Source organism: Amaranthus tricolor, chromosome 6 (genome assembly GCF_026212465.1).
Source record: "Amaranthus tricolor cultivar Red isolate AtriRed21 chromosome 6, ASM2621246v1, whole genome shotgun sequence".
In the NCBI taxonomy this organism is placed as follows: Eukaryota; Viridiplantae; Streptophyta; class Magnoliopsida; order Caryophyllales; family Amaranthaceae; genus Amaranthus; species Amaranthus tricolor.
The window spans coordinates 10693009-10715437 of NC_080052.1; the positions used below are offsets into that span (position 1 = coordinate 10693009).

The window sequence follows — 22429 nt, forward strand, 5'->3', positions numbered from 1 at the left end:
AGATCAAACTTATATTTACCTATTTATTTGGTTTTCTTTGATTTGGTTTGTATGACTATTTTTAAATACTCCTGTTGTTTATTTGGTACTTATTTGAATGTTATGTGAGTTTTATAATTTTAAAGTGTTTATTTACAAATATCAAATGAAAGATTGTAAAATTATCTTTAATTTGATATATTTATTATATTAGCATTTACGTGTCCCCGTGTCCGCCATTTTTAAGTTGGCGTTTTCCCGTACCCGTGTCGTGTCCGTGTCCGTGTCCGTGTCCGTTTTAGTGCAACCTAGCTTGGTGTAGCCGAACTTTTTGAAAGTATAGAAAACTTTGACATGTGTCACAAAATTAGTGGTTATTCTCTTTTCATTTAAAAAAAATTAAATAAATAAATAAACTTATTATCTTCTTCCAATATCACTATTCACTTCATCAATAAAAACCAAAAAAAGGTTAAACAAAATAGCCATGGAAGCTAATACTAAGATTTATCACAGTCTTCTGTCTCATTACCTTCGTTTCTTCTCCATTTAATTCATGTAATCTTTCTTATCAAGTAAAACCATTTTATTTCACATAAACACCATTTCTCTCTCCAAAATCTATAAAAAAATGTTGATGCCCTCTCTAATTTCATCTCAACTTTCTTGTCGATTAAATTCGAAGACAAACCCAACTCCTAAAAATATGTCATAGATAACTTGAAGAGTTAAAGAAATAACACAAAGAAAGTAAAATGAAATAAAAATGAAAGAGTGCTTCACAAATCCTCCTAAGGGGCTTATGCAGTGAGTTGATTGAAGATGAAATTGAAGTAACGAGGAGGATGAAATTGAGCCATAACTTTTGACAATGTAAACACTAAGTTCAATGTCGTTGATTTATTCACAAAAGCCATGAGTAGGGAGTTGATTGAACAAGCGTCAATTGCAATCAGATTATGTCAATGAAAGTCAATTGGAAAAGGACAATTCACACGCGAGTAACATCGTGTCTTGAAATCAATATGGTAAAATTCCTTTTGATTTTTGTAAACAGCAAGGTAGTTTAAGGTGTTGTATCCATTTCACGGGTATACGTTCCATATTTACTGAGATCCTACCTATATAAGTTTAAAGTGTGGCTAATTCAAGTAGTCAAGATTGTCATACCGACTATGATAAACTTATGAATAAGATATGGATACGGCCTTATAATGTGAGAGGTTAATGACTTTATGTTATTGATTTTGTGTGTACTTCATCTTCAAGTGGTTGGATGGGCCATTTGATTCAAATCCATTGAGATATCAATTCTGGCTCAATCACTCATGAAGTGTGTTATACAAGGCATTAATTCAATCCATACGAACATTAGCGTTGATGCATGGGGAGGATTGTTGGATATTTGGTGTATATTAATCCTAAGAAATATCACCAAGCATTACAAATAGTTGTGGGACAAAATGTATTAAAATACAAGGTTCAAAAGGGGTTTAAAGAGAAGAACAAAAGGCAAAAAGGAAACTGAGTTAGCAGCTAAAGCTGACAAGCCTTTTCTTGTTGTGGGAACCAAAGCTGAGTCGGCTTTTGGTTCTGCCTAGCTTGGTTTGCCTTTTCGTCTTCTTTGAACTATGAACATTGGATTCCTTCTTTTGTTCCATCTTAATTCCGATGTTACAATGGCTTAATGTGAGGGATGAATACCACAATAAACATGGTATTGATGAGTTGTCTTTATGTTTGATCATTAATGGTGATTAGTTGTGTCATGACCCTTTTGTGCACAGACTTGTATAAATAAGGGTATTGGGGAAGAATGTCACACATACTTTTTTGAATTCTTTCTTATCCTTGTTTTCTCTCTTGCTTATGTTCTTTCAAAAAGAGTTATAAACTTTTTGTTAAAACCTTCAAAGTTTATAGCTCATCTAAGCACTTTGTTATTGTAATATTTGAGAAACTACCAATTAAGATGAGTGAATTTAAGAGACTTACTAGTGTGAGAATGACCTTAAATATACATAATATAAATATATTCAAAACTTAATTTCTTCTCTCTTTTCCTTTCTTTTAGTTTGATTTAAAAAAAAATCAAACAAACAAACACAAAACAGCGATCTTCTTTCCTTCTCTTGATTCGAAAATAAGCAATTGCTTTGCTCTTAGTCTCCAATATCACACATTATTGGTACAAAGATTTGAGTATTATTCACCTTTTAATTTTGTTCTTTTATATTATATTGTCTTATCTCAAATCTATTTCTTTTATACTATATTTGTAGATTCATGATTTATTAAACATATAGACTTGTTGTAATAAGAATTGCTGGAATGTTTGATGTTTAGTACTGAATTGGTGGATTTAAAGGTGATGAAATTAATTGAGGGAAATCATCTTTGATGATGAACGATGATTCTCGTGGGCTTGTGAGTATAGTAGTATGGCTATAAATGTTATAATCCGAAGTAAGTTGACAATGATCGAGTTTTGAGTTATTAAAAGTTGATAGAAAAAAAATTATTGTGGATATCTTTAATGAATATGAGATTCAATAAATGACTTAAGGTATTCAACTCAAAGTATCTTTGGAATTATAAGAGTTTTTAATTAAAAATTTAATTATAATTGGGAAACAACAAGTAAGTTGATGATTTAATATCTCAAACTAAGGATATAAAAAGGTTGAAATGACCAAATAGTTAATTAAAGGTATAAAAGATTTTGAAGTAACGTGGTTGATTTAAAATACACGTGAACGATCACGTAAAGTAAATCGAGGTTGAAGTTTCAAATTTAAAGGGTTGAAGTAATTCAATTGAGGTTAGTTGTGTTACCAATATGTAATTCATCTTATATGATTGAAAAATTTATAGATATAGTATGTCTTGAATCAAAGCTGGGGAGTAACTAAATTTTATTTGGTTGTCATTTCACAAAATTTGAGTTATATGTTATGACTAAGGATGATCAGAAGTGTATGTATAATTTCGGGGCGAAATTATTTTAAGTTGGGGAGAATGAAATAGACTACATTTAATAAAGCTTAATTATAAGTTTATTAAGCTGATTGGGGTTATTAAATGAGTTAATTCGAGTAATAATATTATTATTTTGATGATATTGACTCAAGTATTTCCGTTTGTTAACATTTTCAAGAAAGAGGTATATTTTATTTAATGTATAAAATTTATATAAAGAATACTTCGATAAAAGTGTATTTTGATTATATTTTATTAATTGATTACTATCTTATCTTTATAAAAATAAATTTAAATAAAGTATTGAAAAATAAATTATACGACGAAAAATATGGGTGTATTACCCATCTCATATTTTCGTGAGTATGAGTATGAAGTTGAGTCACCGTAATTTCGTCACGTAATTTATGACTCATTACGTTAACTCCTTAATTATAAACCCTTATACTCATCCATTTCCCTTCCTTCCTCACACTGGACTCACTCATTCTCCATCTCCGTCACGGTTCAGCAACCCCGGCATCACAACAGGCCGCGTTTTTCCCCTCCACGAGCAACCCCTGTAGCACAGATCGCGTCCCCCTTTCCCCACGAACTGTCACCGGCAGTAGCAGCACGCCTGGCCACTGACTGCTGCGTGTGCCGCCTGTAAACAACGGCTGGTCTCAGCCGGTTTTGGAGCCCTCCGGCCGGCCTTGGATCTTGTACCACCACCACAACTTCCACCTACTCTTTCAACCTTAATAGTCCCATCTTTAAGAAGGACAACACGTCTAACACTATCACCATTTCCATCCCTTTTGTGTTTGAAGTGGATTTTGGATCTTGATTGAAGGATTTGCTCATCAAGGTAAACCACAAGCTATTTTATTTAAGTATAATTGAATGTTTTAAAGTAGTTTTAACTTGTTAAGCAAAAACAATGATTGTTGAATTTTGGTAGTAGTTTAGTATTCATTGTTACTTTGGGGTTCTTTAATCAAATTTAAGCATCAACTTGAATTTAATTAGAGTATATGAGTTTAATTAGTAATTGGGTTCTTGCTAGTGTTGATTAGTATTGCTTATTGGGTTATTTGATTTCTAGTATAAAACTTGGTATTGTGGATTTCAAAACTGAACTTTCTGTTTTGGCTATTTTGGGGATGGTTTTGATTGTTTTTTGGTTCTTATGTCTTCTTGAGATTTATAGAGCTTTGAGTCGCGGTCGTGTGGGCACTTGAATCGCCCCGAGATGAGTTCGTATAAGGAAGTGATGTCCAAAATACTAGCAGGTTGTCATAAAAATCGACAATGAGTTATATGAGCCTCGTTTGTAGTATCGTATGCTTTGTTGTGATGTTATATTTGTTATGCTTCGGGAGGTGACATCATCGAGCGCAGAGAACCAGACTTAACTTCTTGAAGCGTTTTTGGTGAGTAGTAACAGTCCCTTAAAGGGTCTGGCCAGACTACTTTTTGGTGTGAAACAGTTTTATCAAAGTTCTTTTGAATTGGAAATTGTTGAGACAAATGTTGCTGTGAATGTTTATGCTGATATTATGATATGGTCAATGAATCAGGCTTGCGAGCTGGTCATTGACGGAGTTGAGGAACATTGTTTCCTGCTCCCTGTTTTGAAGCGAATTGTCATTGAGATATTGACTAGCTTCACCCGAGAGTGACATAGCCTTAGAGCTATGGATGTTCCTCTCAACTAGACTCCCTGTGCGCACATAGATCTAAGGAACTGATGTTGCTTTTAAACCTATAATTTGAATTACTGTGTTTTGTTGTTTTGGACTTGTAGGGAATTGTATGATTATCTTGTGTTTTAGTTAGATATTGATTTTGGGATTTAGCTGAGTTAGTCACGTTGAAGAGCTTGTCACCCTTTTGCCCAAGTTTTGGAAGTGTGATTTCAGTTTCTTGGGAAACGAACTCAGTGATGACCCTGTTTACCCAGTCAACGGTAAGTCGAGTTGTTACAGTTATTAAGTAATATACCCTAAGTACTAAGGATTATTGAGTTTTTTTAGTGTGATGTGTTGGAGTCAGCAAGTGATACAGACGCCATACAGCCCTTGATTAGCTCTACCAAGAAGCAAACAGTGCTTCATAAAAGGATCCTGATAACATTACACAACTCAAATCTTTTGTTAGTTTCTTATCAAAAATCAAACTAAAGTGAAAACCTGGTACATATAGCGCACTTTTAAGGCATAAACCCTTCCCTAGTTTTATGATTCTAGTATACTGTTATGAGCTAGTATTTTTAATAATTAGTTTACGAAGGGATAATTTAGGTAATTAAAATGTTAATGATAATTTGGGAAATAAGTTAGTGTTAAGAGGAGTTTTATTATAAATAAAGGGGTTTGGAGAGTAATAGATCATCATGAATATTGTAAACACATGGTAGGTGAGTTTATACTTCTTTTAGGAGATCTCAAGCTTCTTTAAGTGCTTGATTTATCTTTTATTATTTTGTAATTTTTCTTTAATCATCCAATTTATACCATAATTTCTCTTTTGTCATTTTATTATTTCAATTTACAATTTACTGTTTTAGTGAATTAATCAGTTCTTAACAAACACGGTATCGCAGCGATGCGCTTCCGGTAACAATATTTTAAACATGGTATTGATGAATTCTCTTTATGTTTGATCATCAATGGTGATTAATTGTGTCATGAACCTTTGGTGTACTAAGACTAGTATAAATAAGGGTCTTGGGGAAGGATGTAACACACACTTTTCCGAATTCTCTCTTATCTTTGCTTTCTCCCTTGCTTATGTTCTTTCAAAAAGAGTTATAAATTTTTTGTTAAAACTTCCGAAGTTTATAGTTCATCTAAGCACTTTGTTATTATGTGATATACCCTCTACTAAGGCTATATTGAGTTGTTTGTATCTCGTTATGAATTTCCAAGTTCAAACCCAAGTACCTTTGTAGGGGAAATATCACTAAGGAAAGTGACCACACACCTACAACTTGTAGCAAGTTTTCGAGTAACGATCTTCGTTATAAAAGCATCTTCAAGTTCTTTTAGTGTAATTTGTAAGTTTATTTGTTTTTAGCTATCATGAAAGGGGAAATAAAAATTCCTCCTAATTGTAATTTGTATTTCGCATTATTAGTTTGTAATATTTACATGATTCATAATCGTCTACATTGTGGAGTAATGGAATAAAATAAACTTTGTTAAAAAAATTTTCAAAATAAGATTTGAAAATTTTTAATTCTCAAAATAGGCGTCTCTGTATCCAAGGTTAGGGTCAGGGATTTGTTTTTTGTTACTAACAGGAAAAAAAAAATTACGACAACTTTATTCACTATTATTAACAGCGAATAAAAAGTAGACAATATCATAACATTTGAAGGGACAAATTAAAAAAACAAAAAATATGTTCAACGTTATTAGTTTTATTTTTTTTTGTCCCTTCAAATATTGTGATATTGTCTTCATTTTCTACACTTTTAGTTTCAACGAACAAAGACCTGCTGAATTTTTTTTCTTTTGTTCGCTGATAGTAACAGTGAACAAACTCTAACCTTAGCCTTGGACCAAAGACACTTATATTGTGAATTAAAATTTCCGAAAGTTTTTTTAAAAAAAAGTTTATTTTACTCGCTTTTTCCTACATCGTGTACATGGACATAAGTCGGAGCAGCACTGAAACGTCCCACCAACCACTATAGTAGGCCACTAACGGGCCATGCTCATTGCTCACCATTTCAATATGAACTTTGGGAACATTGTTTTTTTTTTTCAATGAACGCATAAGACACAAGAACAGCACACACCGTGTTCTGCTACCATATCACAGGTCATTATTTGAAGATATTGGTTGGTACTTGGCACATAATAGCTCGACTTGTTACTGTTTGCAGCTAGCCAAAACATATCGCACTGAATATGTGATCAGTATGGCTCACATCGGCACAACACAACGAATTTCATGTCCACCGTACAATCATATTTTTTTATGTGCTATCAATTATCATTAAAATTTTGAGGTTCTTGTTGTGAACGAAAATGGTATCATTGGTCTCATCCATGGAGAACTTTGTTGACTTTTGAACATTTACTAGCCACACAAAACCAGGCAAGCAGCAAAGCATGGAGCGTCCTTTACAGGTTTTAATGCACATGCATATGCCTGGGAATTGTGCCGTCCAACAAGTTAATACTTCGTGAAGTGGGTCGTGGTGGTGCCAAGACATGTTCGAGCCGGGGTGAGGCAGCTTCTTATTTAATGAGTTAGGTCTGGTCAAACAACGATTTGACCTAACCAGTTAATATTTTATCATAGATTATTGTGTGACACGGTCTCACTAAGATACGCATTAGATATATGGATTAAATCGCCCAATTAAGACAAACTAGAGAAAAAAATAAGAATATGAACTTATTTTGAGGTCGTCTCTTTAAGAGACGATCTCTCACAAGAGTAGTTGATATTTTATTCGCAAGCTGATTGGACCAAAACTTTGAAGTGTCCGGGGACAGCGAGTATTCTCCTAAAAGCTTCTAAATTACTTGCACTTTTGCCTGGCAACACAAGAATCGCGAAAAATTACTTTCAATCTATTATTATCTATTTTATCCATTTGGATGATAGATGAAAAAATAATTATTTGATGAGTGAGAATAAAGTACAAGTAAAATATGGAATTATTTAGTTGGTTTTTTTCCGAAGATGGAAAAAGTGCACTAGAGAATATAATAAATGCAAGTATTATGAAACAAAAAGTAAAATTAATCAAAGATGATGGGCTAAACTTGTTTTAAATACGACGAGTCATAGGGTTTTAGCAAACATCACACATTGAACAGGTTTAGTGATGCACGAGGGTGAGAATAGGGAGGTAGCTATGCATGACAATGGCAAGAAGATTACCAAATAGCAGTCGGAGAGGCCAGGTGATATGTTGTAACAAAAGTGGAGCTCAAACAAGTTTTTACCTTCATCAAAACATAAGAGAATGTATACCATCCATTTCGGTCAATCAATTTCTACGCCCTAATAAATTTGCAGTTACTCGTTTACATAACAATTCAAAGCTGTAGGAATTCTTCAGTCTTGATTAGCATCATCTATGTCCTCATCCTCGGGAACTCCACGAAGATACATTACGTTGTTGCACCTAAGTAAAAACATTATCCGAAAAAAGCAAGGGATTAAGCTAAAAAGAGTAGATCACCAAAACTAATGCTTATGGTCTGTTATGAGTCGATCACAGCCAGGATCAGCAATATGGATGGATACGCCAGAAATTTATGCTTTAAAATTTTAAACTGCACACAAAAATTTCAGGCGCAGAATGCATATGCAGACATCACATACTAAGATAAGTTCATTTAACAATAAAAGTTAAGAAAGCACTTCAAAAACCTGATAAGGATCTCCCCAAGATCACCTGTCTTTTGGCCTTCAATGTACTCTTCTGTGTTGGCCAGCTACAGAAATAGAAGACGAGTTACTATTAATTTTAATAATAAAGAAGGATTCATCAAATCAAAAGTTACAGCATTCAAAAGTTAAAATGAAGCTAAACAAACAGATTTTCAGTAAGCACCTGTAAGTTCATGTAGCCATCAACTGACACAAGATAACCTGCAAAATGTCATAGCAAAACATTCTGTTAAGACAATTCGAAATGATGCAGCTAAGGGTGACATCTACATATTACAACCAAAATATAACAAAAAGGTATTACTCCTTTCTTTTTCTCAAAACTTGTTGAGAATGGTCAACTTTCTCAGCACAGCAGGACAAATAACAGCGTAGGACCAATGTCACATGATTCGCTACCTCATCGTAAAGCCCGAATTCAAAAAGAAAATTATCAACTTTTTTGGGCTATTTTTGAACAATATTGCATTACCCAATGTCGTTAAGTGGGTCCCACCTATGGTAGGGTTTGTGAGGGTTGGATGTACGTCACTCTTATTAATAACTAAAGTAGCAAAGACATTGTTTGCGATTGACCATTGGTATCAGATGTCATGTGCAAGTTCACATGAATAAGAAGTTCACATGATTAAATGAGTCATTTTACTTCATTATAATTCAAAACCAAAGAAATATAATTCTTGTGTCGCCATATAGGACATGTAAAAAACAAATAAGCTTGGAAATTAGGACTCACAAAATTGATGAGGAAATACAAGAGAAGATAGATGCGACATTTTAGAAAAATGCACAAGGTAATCACCTTTGTATTCCATTCCCCACTTCAACTTTACAATGACAGGCTTTCCCGTCAAGTTATTTAGGAAAGGTTTAGGGTTAACTGGAACAGTCTGCAAAAGAAAATAGAACCAATATACAAAGAAAGGTTTCTGTAAGATGGTAGTAGAAAAATAAAACATATAACAATTTGGTAAATCAACAACAACAACAATACGATGTCAGAGCCTAATCCGAAAAGATTGAGTTAGCTACATGAACCAATATATCATTTCCCATGGTGCACATGGATTCTTCTTTTCCATTCATTTTGATTTTCTAGCATCTCAATTTCTAAGCGTAGAATCTTCGTAACTTTTTTTACTAATGTCCTCCAAGACATATTTGGTTTTCCTCGCCTCATTTTAAGTCACTCAGCTACAACTTTCTATATTTCTTACCCGTTTTCCATTCATTCGTATATCTGCTATTCTTATCTTTTTACTATCATTATTTCTAAAAATTCGACGTTTTGATCCTTATAGAAGCGTCGGTCTACTAATCGTTCAATAAAACTTGTCCTTTAACTTTAAGGGTATACCTTGATCACATAACATTCCAATAGATACTCTCCATTTTTTCCACTCACACTTAAATAATGGGCCACATAATGTTGAATGTCCTTATTACTTCGAAATACGAACCCAAGGCATTAAAAACATCCACTTGAATTCCTATCCCCTCTTCTTCATATCTTAGTACCCAGAGTGATATCAATGAGTAGCGTTTTCAGAGCATATGGTATCATACAATCAAAGTTACATGAATCACTCTTCTTAATAGGTATGAGAGTTATCATACAACAAAAACAATTATAAAAAATTCAGTAGCACTCATAAGTTTGTCTTTATTATGAATTAGATAGAATAACATTATCAAAACAACAAGGGGTGAAGACATGAGCAAAACTCCATGACTTGGAATAACAGGGAAGCCCCACAGGCATTGTACAAGCATTTCACCATCAGACATCGCCACTCACACCATTAAGATATTTAATACTGACCAAGAAGTGGGCATGAATTGCAAGCGACATATTTTATGAAGGCACAATTCAATGGATAGAGTAAAAAGTTATCCAGCAAAATGACTAAAAAATGCATAATTGTCATCAAAGGCGTGCCACGAAGTTTATTTAAATCCACTTAAATGGGATATACACTAAACAGAGTAACATGTCAGACTCTCGTGTTGCTGCTGAAATTCAGCAAAGAAGAAAACATGCATTCGGAAGAATTAAGCTTATCACACTGACATCACTTATGAATATTATAATGCTTACCGCCATGGAGCTTCACAATCAAGAATGTCCAGAAATCCTGGATTAAAAAAAAAACCTTTAGGGTTATTTCAGGGTTCAAATTAGAGAATATTAAACAATAAATAACATGATAAAAGCAAGGAATCATTGGTCAAAAACTATGGAAAAAAAACTGGTATAAATATTTAGAATAGTCAAGATTAAATATTGAACAGAGAAATTAAAAACACAGTCGCATCGCTTTAGCTGCGTTATAAAGGTTTTCAAAATAAACGGAACGATATTTATTGTGTTGTGAAGGTTTTAAAAAAATCAGGTTTTGGCATATTAAGAGATATCTTATGGTTTCGACCAATATTTAGGCATTAAGATAATTGCATCACTCTCTTCACCGCATCAACGTTCCGTTATGATTAAATGTGAGATAGGAAGCACAATCACAAATATAAAGGGGCAAATAATACATGAAATAACTCTATTAATGGGGGAATGTAAACTCACATAACAAAAGAAATAACACATAATTGCTAGAGATATGGAAACCAACACTTTTAACAAATTGACTTAATGTAGAAGGTTGTGGGAGCCTAATTGACTCAATTCAATAATGTCATCTTAGTGAAAATAAACACATTCTCAATTTTAAACAATCTTAGAGCTTGTTGGAGCTAATAATCAATCATTGAAAGAAGTGTCAAGAGTTATGCAACCTCGAAACCATAAAATGTAATGTTAATTTAAAACATTTCATTACCCCAATAATATTAAGTAGTTCTCACTTATGCGAATTTGAAGGGTCAAAACTCGAAAGTATGCACCATATCCTTGTCAACAACAACGAAGAGCTTGTTTCTGAAAAGGTGTTGCTAATTTGAGTAGAAAAAGCCCATAACTAGACATTGTTGAAGCAAGAATGTAAGATCATCATAGGACCAAAAAATAGACGCCATTGCTATAAAACTCACAATTCCAACCTAAGATTCTACAACTTATAAACAAGGGAGCAATTTGGATCAAAAGTAGGATCTCTATGTTAGTGGAATCTTACGATACTAATTGAATGAAATTTTGGGTGGTAGGATTAGAACAAGATTCAACAGACGCCAACCACCAACACAACAACCAAACCACCATTGTCTACAAATCACATAACCTTTCTCCATGGCTGCCAATCGTGAAACCCCCCTTCTTCATGGCTGCCAATTGGACGAGGTGGTCGATATACAATAGAACCACCAATTGTCCTTCCCCTAACACATGAAACCCTAATTTTTGTACGATGTATTAGATGGTGATTCAACTGAGCATATGGGGGTTGGAATGCATTCATAAAGGAGTGGGGAGAAGGGTGGGAGGAGTCGAGCAGCGTGGGGGAAGGGAGATAGTGGCCTAATGTGGGGGAGGTGAAGAGGGAGAGGTTTTATTTTAATTTATTTATTTTTTCCTTATTTTATTTAAATTTTAATTTTTATTCAAGTCAAATTACCTACAATAGCAGATTGGGTGAACTATTTGAATGTTAGAGGGAAACACCTCTCAATGATGGTTATATTGTAAAAAAAATTCAAAAAGTTGTATTATTCACGGTAATTTTTTCCCGTAACAAAAAAATGGTTAGGTTGGCTAGTCACTTTACTGGATAATTACAAATTGAAAATCAAACACCACTTCGCCAATAGCCACATGAAAAGTTTTTTGCTTTCTGCATGCATATGAAAACCAACATATCCAAGGCAAATAGAGCTAACGCTACCTACTAAAACCATTCAGAGTTTGGGAAACAGAGGGAGACAAGGGAAGATTCATAACTGCTTCAAATACAGGAGATTAATCACGATATCCAGGGGAAGAATACTAGAGTAAAGGTTGGATACAATAGGTGTAACCCAACAATTGATGGCCTACATAAGCATATATAAGATTAAAGCACATATTTTGACCTTCCCTACATTATGAAAAATGAAGAAAAAATTATATTGCTTGAGGTGTGCGGAATGGAATGAGTTAATATTTATCAACATACTGAAGACTTCGTGATCATAAAACCAATGTATATTCTATTATCAAGATATTAATTCGTCAATCAAACATCTGAGAATCATAAACACCTTGAATTTGATTTTCAATCTATAAACTAATCTCAAATGTTCATCCTACAAACCAAGAAGCAAAGAAAAAAATGTCAAACCTTTGATGCATAAAATTAGAGTCAGCTACATAAACCAATAGATCATTTTCACATGAATTCATAACTAAACCTCATAGAAAAATTCACAATTGAAATATATTGTTCTATCTTGCTCCCAAATTGAAATTGAACAAAACCTGATTAGGGTTTCTAAGAGAAATACTCTGAATCCCGTTCACCCTCTTCACAAAATCACAGACCAACTGCTCCTCCAAATCTTAACATTCCAAAATACTAAAACCCAACAATACTAAAACCCTAAAGAGAACATTTACCAGAAATTGTCAGTAAAACAGTATTAGAAATTAGCACCTTAAACAAAATTTACGATGTGAGATTCCATGTAAAAATTGCTGCAAATTTCCGTAATAAGAGAAAATAAATAGGATTCCATTACATTTTATCGATAAATAAAAAAAATAATAAATAAAAAAAAATAAAAAATAATAAAATAGTGGGAAAGTTGAACAATACCTTCGCTATGTTTTTGAAAGTTATGCCTGCGAGAATGAGCTGAGACTGCACTAGTTTTTGAAACTTGTGATTGGTCAATATTAGAAACTAATTTTGACCAATTGAATTTGTTAGTGGAGCAACTAAATTAGTTAGCGAGTGTTGTAAAATTTATCTCATAGTTGAGAAATAAGTAGTTTAAGAAAATATACTCTCTTCATTTTTTATTATTTTTAATTTTTGTACTTATTTTAAAATAATTTTTAAGCATCAATATATTTATATACACATTATAAAAACCGGTAAATATTATTGGAAATTTAGATAATATAAACACCTATATACTTTTTAAGTTCCAAAGTACTTACACCAAACACATTTTGCGTAATCCAATACGTTTGTCGAATCGTTTGTATCTAGATTTCTAGATAACTAAAAATTATAAAAATTTGATGTTATGAAAATATGCGACAAGACGAATAAAACAAGATCTCATATTACTACATTTTTTTCTCGTATAATAGCTGAAATATGTAAATTACCATAGAATGATGAATAGTGCAAAAGTTGGTTTGGTGCTAGTAATATGAAACGAAGGAAGTATATACTACATACTATGTACAGCAGTAGGAGAATATACAGTAACGGCAAAGTCCAAAAAGTGTGCCAAAGAGAAAAACGCAAAACAAGAGTCAGTATAAAACGACGAGTTGTCGCTTGTGTTCTATTTTCTCAATGTTGAGGCAAGATGAAAAGTCATCGGCTTTTGCGAAGCGTCGACTCGGCGCTTTGAGCGACAACTCGTCGACTGCAGCGGTTACTCGTCGCCACTACTCTAATCTTGGTTTTTTGTAGTTTTTTAGTTTATTTCGTTTATAATGATTAATTCCAATCATTGCTAATGATTTGTAAAACTTCAATTCATGGTTATATCTGATAGAACTTGCTTTGGTTTCATTTGTGAGGTTTGGATGAAACAAGCATTTGTTTCATAACTTGGATTTCGATGAAACACCTTTGTTTCATAAGTTGGGATTAATTAATATACACCACTATAAATAGGGTGTATGTGCAAAAGGGAATTACACCCAATGTTACATACATTTTTAAAATTCTTTTTTGAACATACAGTGTTGCTGCTTCTCTTTTGCATGAAGTGTGGTAAAGGAGTAATTAACTTTCACAGTATCTTTAAGTTCTTAATCCATCATAACTAGGGATGGACATGGGTCAGATTCGAGTCGGGTCCACTAAGACCCAGATCCAGACCCTAACTTTTTATTGGACCCAGACTCAGACTCGGATCCGTAAGGTCTGAAAATTTGAACCCAGACCCAGTCCTAAACCCTTAGCGTCTGGTGGGTCTAGGATTTGGATCTAGGACCAGATTAATTTTATTTTTTTTCCTGAAAGTTTTTTTAAAATATATTATGAACTACAATTTTCGACCATTCGCATAAAATTATTTAAACATTTTCGACTAACAAGGATCTTCTAATACTTTATACTAATTGAGCGAAATATATGAAGTTTTCCAACATTCAAATTCTTATAACGAAATATTTATCAAGTCTTTAATTTTTAAAGTATAGATACAACGACTACATTTTAAATTAAATGAACCGAAAAAGTTCAAAATCACGTAATGTTCAAAAATATAACAAAATTTCAAATCAAACAATTAAATACACATGATAGCTAAATATAATTTTCTTTTAAAAAAAGATGTAAATGGGTCCATGAGTCGGATTTAGGTCTCAAACATGTAGACCTAGACCCGGACCCTAAGGTTATGGACCCAGATCCGACCCGGATCTATAGGGTCCAAAAATAGGTGGACCCAGACCCTTAAACTTAAGGTCGGGTCGGGTCTAGACCCTTAGAGTCTAAGACCCATGCCCATTCCTAATCACAACCCATTGTCTTAACTTGCCATCTCTTTGTACTAAGGGATTGTTATAATTGGTTGTATCTCATTGTGATTTTCATTCATCATCCCAAGCACCCTTGTGGGAGAAATATCACAAAAGGCAAGTGTTTACATGCCTTCTAATAATATCAAGATTCCGAGCGACATTCATTGTCACAACCTAATCTTCATGTTGTCATTTTGGTGATTAAAAGAGTTGCATAGCCAATCTTCAAGGAGAATACAAATAGTTTTGTATTTCATACTTTACTGTTGTAAGATATTTGTAATAACATTATATTTTCAATAATCTTTTGTGATAACATCTTCATGGCTAGTGTGATAGAACTTACTTCTAACTTTACCAAGTTGCACAAGTTTTTCGGTGTGGATTTCTATCGTTGGCAAAAGAAAGATGCTTATCCTTTGGCAAGATGATAATGGAGCCTTTTACCAAAAAAACACTATGAGCAAAAGTAAACGTCAAGCCTAGAAAAATCCAAGTATAATTGAAAGCTTTAAACGAGCCAACATTGGAGTATATAATAGTGAAGGGTTAGATATAACAACTCACATTGTATTAAGGAATGAAATTAGACGAAAAAAGAAAATGTGATAAGGCTTCTTTATCAATGTAGACTCGATGTCACGACCGACCACTGCTACTGTATCTATAGATAATTTTTATAAGATTTGCTACTACGAAAAAGAAAACATGCACTAGTGGAAAAAATCTTATCTGATGCGTAGCATTTGCTGTGGTTTTTTGAACACGCAGCATTAAATAGCATGAAAAAACGAGAGAAAAAAAAGTTAGATTATATGCTGCGAATCTTAGAAAGTCGCAGCATATAGTGTTATTTTATTTTTTTTAAAAAAAAACACGCCTTAAAGTATACTCTTCCTCATGGTACCGTTTTATTTATCATACACAAAAACAAAACCCACACGAAAACCCACTACTACTGTTGTTTCATTCATCTTCCATTTTGGAATTCTTCAAACTGCTGCTGCTGCTTGTTTGATCATCTTCCATTTTCGAAAACAAACTATTGTTGTTCTTCAAAACCCATGATTAGCTGCTATTTGAAACCCTTTGAAACCTTTAAGCCTCATTGTTCTTGTTCATCTTCAAAACTCAAGAAATTAAGGTTTAATTTCTCTTTTTAATATCTTAAACCTTTAAGTTTTGCAAGCTATTAGAAACCCACGAAATTTGTGGCTAATAATTTTAGTTTTTGTTTTTCATTGTAGATTACATAACCCACAAAATCAAGGTAATTTCTATTTATTTTATTAACTTGCAAGTTCATATTTTTATTGTTGTACTTGTAATTTAATGCTAAAGATATCAATTATTTGTAAGTTTGACATTTTTCAAGTTTATGTTATTAAATTTTTAATTATTTGTTTATTTTGTTAAAAATGTGGTTTGTTGTTGTGCATATGTTTTAATTATTCGAATTAGAATACACATATTTAGGGTTAAATGATTTTATTTTATTATTTATATTTTGAATATGATTTTATTTACAATGTAGTGCTTAATATTGAAGTATGAAGTATAGAATTAGAATATGTTTGGTTATATAGAATTAGAATATGAAGTATGAAAAATACAATGTTAATTATTCTAAATGATTTTATTTTAGAATACAATGTAGTACTTATATAGAATTAGAATATGAAATATATATTTAGGGTTAAATATGTTTAGTATAAATAAGTATATATTTTTAGGGTTAAATATGTTTGGTATAAATAAGTATATATGTTTAAAAATGATTATTAAATTTATTTTTAATTAATTACACTTAGGATGACAAAAGATTGTTCTTGGATGTATGGAAGCATTGAACCGTCAGAATTTATTGGTGGCATATTAGAATTTTGTAGTATTTCTGTTGAACATCAAGTTAGGACGGGGTGAGTTGGTTTTTATTGCCCATGTGTCAAGTGTGGTAATGTATCAAAGGTAAATAGTGTTGATATCCTTATGGAGCACATACTTCGACGTGGGTTTAGGCCATCATGTTTGGGTTAGGCAGGGTGAGGACGGAGTTTACAAAGAAAAAAGTATTGTTGAGGATGTCAATAATGTCGATGTCAACGAGGATGTAGATCGTGTTGATGGGTATGAGACAGATGAAGAGAATGTCGATGAGGATGTAGATCTTGTTGATGAGAAGATGGAAGGGGTCAAGGATGAGTTAGCAAAACGTCCTCGTATTCTTGACTTGTTGACATAGGCTTCTCAAAACCCTTTGTACCCTGGATGTACAAAGTTTACCAAATTAACAGATGTGTTGATAATTTTCAGCATTAAGTCAAAGTTCGATTGGAGTAACACTAGTTTCACAATGTTATTAGAAGCGTTAGGTGAGATGCTTCTTGATGGAAATGAACTTTCAAAGTCGACATATTTGGTTTCAACATTAAGTCAAAGTCATATGCTTAAACTTACGCGCTAAGTTCTGTTTTAAAGGGTTTTTTAAGCTTTTTTGGCATTTACTCGCTTAAAGTCGTTCAAACTTGCTTTGTTTGGCATGAAACTTGACACACAACACTATTTGGTATATTATTGTGTTGAAATGATAAAAATTGAAAACAATAGTCATATGCTTGAAATTACTTGCTAAGTTCCGTTTTAAGGTTTTTTAAAGCTTTTTTTGGCACTAACATCTATTATCTCTTAGTGCTTTCGACAAGATAATGGTATTGATTGCGGTTAATACAGTCACAAATTTATGGACGATCTCTTACAAGCCGTGAAGAAAGTTGGAGTCGAAAATATAGATGCGGTATGTATATATGTTACGTTCTTAAATTATAATATTATATAAAATCTAATGTATATGTATTAGATAAAGTTTTTTAATTATTTCATATAATATTTAGGTTTTATACGACACTCCAAGGCAAACACACACTTTGACTAGGGATGGCATTGGGTCGGATTTGGACCGAGTCCAGATGGACTCGAATCGAGATCCGTTTTCAAGAGCAGGACCCAGATCCGCAGGTCTAGATTTTCAAGACCTATATCCGGATCTGTGGATACTGCGAATCCAGTATCGGATCCGGGTCCAAAACGAGTCTAACTTATTTTTTGTTTTTTTTTTTTTTTTGTAATTTTGGATGATGTTGAGATTTCAATAAAGGTATATTCATTGACTAATGATAACAATATATATAATTTCAAAATCGATCATCCAAAATAACATTATACAACTTAAAATTGTCTGTCTTGAACATACCCAACGAACGATGCCATTTTCCAACAATAGATTAGCCGACCTGTAAGCATCTTTTGCATTGAATAATTGCAAAAGTATACAAGTTATATTTACATTCAAATTGTGACCATATTGATCAATCAGTGACCCTAATACAAAAGGCAATCACAAAGCAGAATTTGGTGATGAATATCATCTTTCTATACAAGGCCTAATCCTGTTGGAAATAACTAATTTCCACTCACAACTAGCACTTGATTTCATCTAATTTATTAAGCTTCATATGATCCGAATATGCTTATCAGAAAATCAGTTGGACTTTACCAATTAAATAGCCCATAAGGCCTTGTATATTTGATGTATCTAAAAATGAAAACGGGTCCTCTGGATCCACGGGTCCGGGCATTTATTTAGATCGGATCTGAACCCGTGAAATATAAATGGATCCTAACCCGATTCGGATCCGACGGGTCTAATTTTTTTAGACCTAGACCCGTGAAAATGGATTCGGATTGGGTCGAATACCCATTGTCATCCCTACCTTTGACAAAAGAAGAAATGCGTGAATTGAAGGACAAGGTGGTCGTGTATCTATCTAATATTTGTGTAAGACTTTTTATTTTTGTGTGTGTGTCTATATATATATATATATATATATATATATATATATATATATATATATATATATATATACATATATATATATATATATACATATATATATATATATATATACATATATATATATATACATATATATATATATATATACATATATATATATATATATATACATATATATATATATATATACATATATATATATATATATATATATATATATATATATGTATATATATATACATACATATGTATATATATACATATATATATATATATATATATATATATATATATATATATATATATATATATATATAGATATATTATGATGCGGTTTTAAACCGCAGCATTTGAAAGTAGTCCATCTACTGCTATCACTAATGATCGGGGTTAAAACCGCAATATATAACAGCTAAAAATCCCTAGCATTTGACATTTTTTGCACTAGTGAAGGTAAGAGTAGTAAGTGATGAATATTGGGTTGTTATAAAATGTGTTTTTATAGAAGAAGATGGGGAAGATGGGGAAGATTATAGGTCTAAACATTGATGAGGGAAAATAAAGCTGCAACGTTAAATTATTCATGGCTGCCAAAATCAAATTGGTCGTTTCATGTCTACAGTGTCGCTTCATACTCAATTACTGTCAAGCTTCAATTCTTTCTTTCTTTATTTTTTTATTTTTATTGTTAGTAATCCTTTATCATTAGTATGACTTTTGGTTTTTTTTTTCTTTTAAGTTATTATTATTATTATTATTATTATTATTATTATTATTATTATTATTATTATAAAGCATAAATTTTATCCTAATAAAAACTAATAATAATGAGCAATTACCATTGTTATAAGTTTTAATTATAATATGAACCTTCACATTAATACTATTTATATGTTAACAACTATACTCGACATGTAATTTTGGTCTACGATTATTAAATATCATTCAACCCGTTTTGTATGAGATCGTCTCACCATGAGACGAGCCCATATAATTAGCTCATTACTTTAATTAATTATTTTAAGATTGTAAGTGATAATTTAAAGGTTATAAGTAACCCCTCTAAAACTATAAAAAGTAATTATTTTAAAATTATAAGTAATCACTTTAACGTTATAAGTGCGTACTTTAAGACAAAAAATGTATATTGGGTCAACCCAATAGAGATGGTTTTACTGTGAGACTGTCTCATTTAAGAATTAATGAATACCATTCAGTCACAGGCATAAAATATTATCATGTAGCATACACATATAGTAAAAACAAAAGAAAGATATGACCATAAAATAATAGGGTATTATACTCACTCCCCCTTAAAAGGAATTTTATCCCCAAAATTCACCTCAAGACTCAAAAAGATAAGGATAAAGATTCTCATATCAGACTCTAACTCCCATATCGCGTCTAACGTAGTATGGTGTGCCCTCAAAACCTTCATCAAAGGAAATGTTATTCCTTGAGACCTTATCGCATCTATCAAGTATCTCTTTCGATTTCTCCTCGTACGTCAAATCATTTCAAAGTTGTAAAAGCTCTTACTGAATCACATGAGTGTGTGTGTGTGTGTGTGTGTGTGTGTGTGTTCAAACTAAATAAAGCGTTATATGGCTTGAAACAAGCTCCAAGAGCTTGGTATGACAGATTTAGCTCACATCTACTTGAAAATGAATTTCAACGAGGTAAAATTGATAAAACACTTTTCATTAAAACTAAAGGAAAAGATATTTTAGTTGTTCAAGTATATGTTGATGATATATTGTTTGGAGCTACTAATGATTCTTTATGCAAGGAATTTTCTGAGATTATGTGCAAAGAGTTTGAAATGAGCATGATGGGAGACTTAACATTCTTTCTTGGACTACAAATAAAACAAAAGAAAGATGGCATATTTATTTGTCAAAGTAAATATGTTAGAGATTTGTTAAAGAAGTACAATATGAATCAATGTAAAGAAGTTAATACACCTATGAGTACAACACTAAGTCTAGACCAAGATATAAATGGTAAGAGTGTTGATCAAAAGACTTATAGAGGTATGATTGGTTCTTTATTGTATTTAACTACTAGTCTTCCTGATATCATGTTTGGTGTTTGCTTATGTGCTCGTTTTCAAGCTAACCCAAAAGAATCTCACTTAACAGCAGTTAAGAGAATCTTTAGATATTTATATGGGACTAAAGACTTCGGTCTATGGTACCCTAGTTGTGGAAATTTTAGTTTGATTGGCTTTACAGATGCTGATTATGCTGGATACAAAGTTGATAGAAAAAGCACCTCAGGATCATGTCAATTTTTAGGAAATTCATTGATCTCTTGGTATTTTAAGAAGCGAAATTCAGTTGCTTTATCTACAGCTGAAGCTAAATACATAGCTGCCGGTGCATGTTGCTCTCAAATTTTATGGATTGCTCAACAACTTAGAGACCTTGGAATTGATTTCAAAGGCATACCAATAAAGTGTGATAATACAAGTGCAATTTGTATTACAAAGAATCCTGTGCAACATTCTCGTACTAAACACATTGAGGTACGTCACCATTTTATAAGGGATCATGTTGAAAAAGGTAATATTTCTTTATCTTTTATATCTACTGATAATCAATTAGCGGATATATTTACAAAACCTTTAAGTGCTGATCGTTTTGCTTATATACGTATGGAACTTGGCATGCTAAATGATGTTGCATGAATTAAGGGGGAGTAATGGCATATGAATAAAAGGATTGAGACGTTAATTAATACCAAGTATGTATTAAGGGGGAGCATTACATATTATTGTGATTATATATGTATGTTTATGCATGTATTTGAGAATTGAAAATTTGATCTCAATTTCTTAAAAATTATTTGTTTTATAAATATGGGATTTATAATTAAATACCTTTAATTAACAAAGGATATTTAATTATTTTTAAAACAAAATTGTTTGTTTAAAATTATTTGTGAACATCATCAATGCATTAAAAACATGTTCATGATTTTGGTTAAAATCCAATTAATCTCATAATTGCATTTCCATTTGTTCACGGTTAAAAACCCAAATCAAACACTTGTTCACTTTGATGAACAAACCGGTCAAGCTCCACACACCTTTTGCATTCCTTGTGTTGTCAAATCAATCAATTGAAAGTACAAATGCATTGTACTATACTTCTTAAATAGCGAGTGAATACGCTTTCCTTATTCATTTGCTCACAGAATTTCTTTCTGATTACCTATTCAAACCGTCTCTTTCACTTTCCTTTTCAAGCTTTCAAAATTTCTTCAATGGCACCTAAAAGAAAACTAAGCAAATCCTCTTCAAAATCTGAAAAAGGGGAATCATCTAAATCAAAAATGGCTGAACCTATTACCCTTGTTGTTCACTCACCATTGAACACTTTTGATGTTCCTAAACAATGGTTTGAAAACCATACTGCTTATGGGAGATAGATTGATATTTTTCGACAAAGATTACTTTCCTTTGTTGATTTACTTGATTATAATTTCTTCTTGTTTGAAGATCTTGAAATTATTTCTTCTTTCTTACAATCTACTCCTGGTATGTTCTTAAGCCCTGGCTCTACTTCTTATCCAACTCTTGT

The 22429-nt window shown here is 32.2% G+C and overlaps 1 protein-coding gene across 3 annotated transcripts; it reads right to left on the minus strand.

The window, feature by feature from the left end:
- Positions 1 to 7871: 7871 nt before the first annotated feature.
- LOC130815327 (probable small nuclear ribonucleoprotein F) lies at positions 7872 to 13238 on the minus strand. 3 transcript variants are annotated; one of them, XM_057681761.1, is made up of 7 exons: positions 13098 to 13238; positions 12936 to 12976; positions 10457 to 10493; positions 9161 to 9248; positions 8522 to 8559; positions 8338 to 8402; positions 7872 to 8089 (listed from the first exon to the last, which is right to left on the minus strand). In XM_057681761.1, exons 3-7 carry the CDS (start codon positions 10460 to 10462, stop codon positions 8020 to 8022), a joined length of 267 nt encoding a protein of 88 aa, XP_057537744.1. In that variant the 5' UTR covers positions 10463 to 10493; positions 12936 to 12976; positions 13098 to 13238; the 3' UTR covers positions 7872 to 8019. The 3 variants fall into 3 exon arrangements, with proteins under 3 accessions (XP_057537744.1, XP_057537742.1, XP_057537743.1); XM_057681759.1 differs by lacking the exon at positions 12936 to 12976; XM_057681760.1 differs by lacking the exons at positions 12936 to 12976; positions 13098 to 13238 and adding an exon at positions 11190 to 12555.
- Between the last annotated feature and the right edge of the window lie 9191 nt (positions 13239 to 22429).